The sequence below is a fragment of the Notothenia coriiceps genome, unplaced genomic scaffold (genome assembly GCF_000735185.1).
Source record: "Notothenia coriiceps isolate Sejong01 unplaced genomic scaffold, NC01 NC01_scaffold00026421, whole genome shotgun sequence".
In the NCBI taxonomy this organism is placed as follows: domain Eukaryota; kingdom Metazoa; phylum Chordata; class Actinopteri; order Perciformes; family Nototheniidae; genus Notothenia; species Notothenia coriiceps.
This window is the reverse complement of record NW_011359122.1, coordinates 1,580,265-1,584,293: the sequence shown is the minus strand read 5'-3', so window position 1 is coordinate 1,584,293 and position 4,029 is coordinate 1,580,265. Positions and strand designations below refer to the sequence as shown.

At 40.1% G+C, this 4,029-nt stretch overlaps 1 protein-coding gene across 2 annotated transcripts in view; it reads left to right on the top strand.

The window, feature by feature from the left end:
- Window positions 1-4,029, top strand: part of smurf1 (SMAD specific E3 ubiquitin protein ligase 1) — a 30,196-nt gene that overhangs the window by 18,633 nt on the left and 7,534 nt on the right. For both annotated transcript variants that reach the window (XM_010784487.1, XM_010784486.1), the window contains exon 11: window positions 616-719. In XM_010784487.1, the coding sequence (XP_010782789.1) occupies window positions 616-719 (104 nt within the window). The remainder of the gene's footprint in view (window positions 1-615; window positions 720-4,029) is intronic.

Below are 4,029 nucleotides of genomic sequence, written 5' to 3'. Positions count from 1 at the left end.
GCCGAAATAGTAATATATAACTATAATGATTATAAATACTGTATCGTATAGTAATGAAACGTAAAATGGCTTTTAACTAACGAGGTATTTTGCTGGTGAGAGATTTGAGTTGCCTGTAGAAGCTAGTAAGCCTACTATTTGATTTAGATAGGCTCAACATGTTTCAGACCTTATTTTCCTGTTCCATGTTAAAATAAACCATTTTCAGTGCTACCGCTGAGAAAGAGTTATTTTTTTGGTCATGGAAAATGAGGTAAAGGTCATTGAAAATCATTGGTGAAAAAGTGTATGAACCCTGATACACACAGTGCCCACATCATCATTTGAAGTCCTTTTCCTCATGTGTGGCTCCGTCACAGACATTGTATTATGTGACATATAGTCCCTTTTTATATTTCGAGAGCAAAACCAAAAACATATAATGAAAAAGCGAATAATCATCTCTTTCCAACAGTGTATACAACTCAAAATGTGTGTTAGGCTCAATGTGACAGATTTTGATACTGATAAACAGTTTAACCAAACACCACTGATCTAAATGCATGTATTGCTGTGGGTCACTATTTGTTTTCTTTTCTCTGCGATGATGTATTCATGTCGTGCGTCTGTGTTTAGGAGTCATATCGGCAAATAATGAAGATGAGGCCCAAAGACCTGAAGAAGCGTCTGATGGTGAAGTTCAGAGGAGAGGAGGGGCTGGACTACGGTGGAGTGGCCAGGTAGCTCGCTGTTCACATCTATGATCACTTTTGTGTTTGATGTAGGCTTTCTATTTCTGTCATCAAGCCTTTTAACTTGCTTTCCTCAGTCACATTCCATTTGTAATCTCCCTGCTGACTTAAGATCAAGTGTTACACATTCACAGCCCTTTGTTTTTATAGCTCCGAGTCATGGCGCAGTCAAAAACAAGAACAAAAATATTGGAATACCTCCGTGCTGTCAGCAACTAAATACATTTCACTATATGTGTATTTCCCACTTCATTTACAGCTTCTTAAATAATGTGCCCTGTTGCTTATTCGGAGTGTTTTTTAAACACATTTTTACAGCCCATTCTTACCACTCTGCCTTACCTGCTGTTGTTTCTATTTCATCATTTTATTTCCTTAACCCTTAGATGCATAAGTGGGTCTTTTTTGACCCGGTCAGGTGGTTTTCTTGAAGTATCTTTGTAATTACATTTTTTTGTAAGGCGTGTGGCGCAGTGGGTAGAGCCTCGGTGGTGGGATCAAGGGGTCACAGGTTCAAACCCCACTGCAGTCAGCATGTCGTTGTGTCCCTGAGACACTTCACCCCAAATTGCTCCTGTGGGGATTGTCCACAGTATTGAGTATGTAAGTCGCTTTGGATAAAAGTGTCTAACAAGTTACATGTAATGTAATGTATTTTCATATTCCAGCTATTCCTCAAAACACGTTTTGGATATCATGCCATTCAAATTTTAAATTTACATTATATACATTTTAAGAAATTGTAGTTTTTGTATTAATACCCCAAGCTTCCATAAGTGGGTCAAAAATGACCCGCATGCATTTTCTATGGAATTTCGTTGCTTTTTTTCGAAATGTAAAAAAAATATCTGAAATTGTGAAAAATAATATATTTCTAGTGTGAACCAAAATATAATGCTAAATATAATACAAGTGATTTTTCTTAACCAAAATGACAAAAATGGCATAAAAACACATATTATTCTAATACGGGTCCTTTTTGACCGACTTATGGAAGAGTGTGGGTCCAGTCACTCGTGCATCCAAGGGTAAGCATCTAAATGTCCCATCATGTTCACTATGTGACTACTTCGTCTGAAAGTAGCATACAGTACGTTTATTAGACCTTTTTTGCAGAAAATCGCTGATTGTTAATAATAATTATTACCATCAATACTTTCTTTTTATGTATAAATAGTATTCCGCCTCTGTGTAACATCCCATATTTTAACATTTGTTCATGAACTTTACATTGTGCTCATAGATCATCGTAGATTCGTCTCTCCTTAAAACTTGCACTTTATTTTAGGGAGATTATTCAGTGTTTGACATATAATTCAACACAGAAAACACAATACTCTTTACCCCATGTGCCTTAGCAGAGTGCTGATGTACATTCATTATACTCTGGCTAACGTGGTCTTTGATACAGTAGACAGGGACCAAACCTCCCTGCTTCAGTAAATTAGCCAATCACGAGTGAGGAGTCCGTACCTTGGCCACTGAGCAAGGCTGGCAGCAGTGATTTATGAAGCCCTTTGAAATGTATGGTAACTTGTCACATACAAAATTAAAGGAATGCTTCACAGAGCATTTTTTTCCTCACTAAAATGTCATTATTATTTTGGGGGGAAAAGTGGAAGAAATGTAGGAGAAAAGTGGCTTATGAATAATTGATTTTCAACAAAAGAATAAATGCATTAATGCACAGGCTTTTCACCCACCTCCCGGCTGCCTTCCTTTCAGACAATGATTAAATGATTGATAGCTAATTTTAAGAAATATGGGGCTCCTGACTGTAACCATACTTGAAGATATCCATCTTTTATTTTCACCTAATGTCCAATATAACTGTGCTTGTTTTAAGATGATACTTCTCTTCAGTCTGTTATATCTTCTTAAGACCAGGCCACATGAGCATTTTCAGCATTTTTGAAAGTAGTTTGAGTTTAACGGTGTTAGTCTTCCCCTCTCATAAGTGTGTTTCTTAAGTTCTGAGTGACATAAGGTGTTTTTACCTTGATGAAAACGGTGGCTAAATATATATATGCGCACCTCTATAGTTCACACATTTAGACAGAACTAATGTCTTCTTGTCTCTTTCTTCACAGACACAATCTGTGAAACTCTCAATCATTTATCAATGCGATACTTGCAGTACACTGTCTGCTTCATAATTGTTCTGCCTAAGCACACACACACACACACACACACACACACACACACACACACACACACACACACACACACACACACACACACACACACACACACACATCATTGAGTGATCAGAGTAAATATGAAAGATTGCCTATTGCATTAAAAGTCAACCATTAGATACCACATTGTCTTTGTGAAGACTGTGTATCCTTCCTTATATAATTAGAAGCTTACATGCCACTTGATTTGGTTCAGCTCAGCAAACATGGTACCTGCACATGTTACTTGTAAAATCTTGACATGCCAATTGCTTTTGAAGTGTGCCAGAAGGAGAAAAGGGGGAGTGCTGCTGCATACTTCTGCTTAGTTCTATTTCTCTCTTTCTGTGTATGTGTGTGTGTGTGTGTGTGTGTGTGTGTGTGTGTGTGTGTGTGTGTGTGTGTGTGTGTGTGTGTGTGTGTGTGTGTGTGTGTGTGTGTGTGTGTGCCAGGTAGATCGAGAACCAGGTCGCCCCTATAAGGACCCTCCACGGCGGGCGGTCCGGGGCGGCCAGGGCATCGGGTAAGCACGGCTAGATCGTAGACCCATGTACACACCCGGGGAGCCTCGGCGGCCCCCAGGGGTAGGGTATCAGTCTGCCACTAGACCCGTACGGCGGCCAGGCAGCCCCCGTAATGACACTACCTAGCGGGGGGAGGGACAGCATAAAAACCAAAACCTAGGGACCTACGTCTACCTGAAGCAAAGGACATCTAGGTTTCTCTTCCCTTTTGGTAACACCTTAAATCTTGAACCAGGTGAAATTTGCGTGGAAAAGATAAATCATTATGTTAGATGTATAGAGGACTAGGTACCAATATCAGGGTTTTTTTAACACTACGAATCGCGGTAAAGGCTACTCGTATGGTCACAGGACCGTACACCGATGACCTTTATATTCCAACGTCAGTCTGCAATCGGAATGCCACCGAAGTAGGGTGAAGTCAGACATCAAGTTGGAATGAAACTGACGCGTGAGACATTCCGGAGTCAGAGACAGTTTTGGACTACCTTTCGACGAGACAGAGACAGAGAGTGTGGTGTGTGTGTGGTGGTGTGTGTGTGTGTTTGTGTGTGTGGTGTTGTGTGTGTGGTGGTGTGTGTGGTGTGTGTGTGTGGT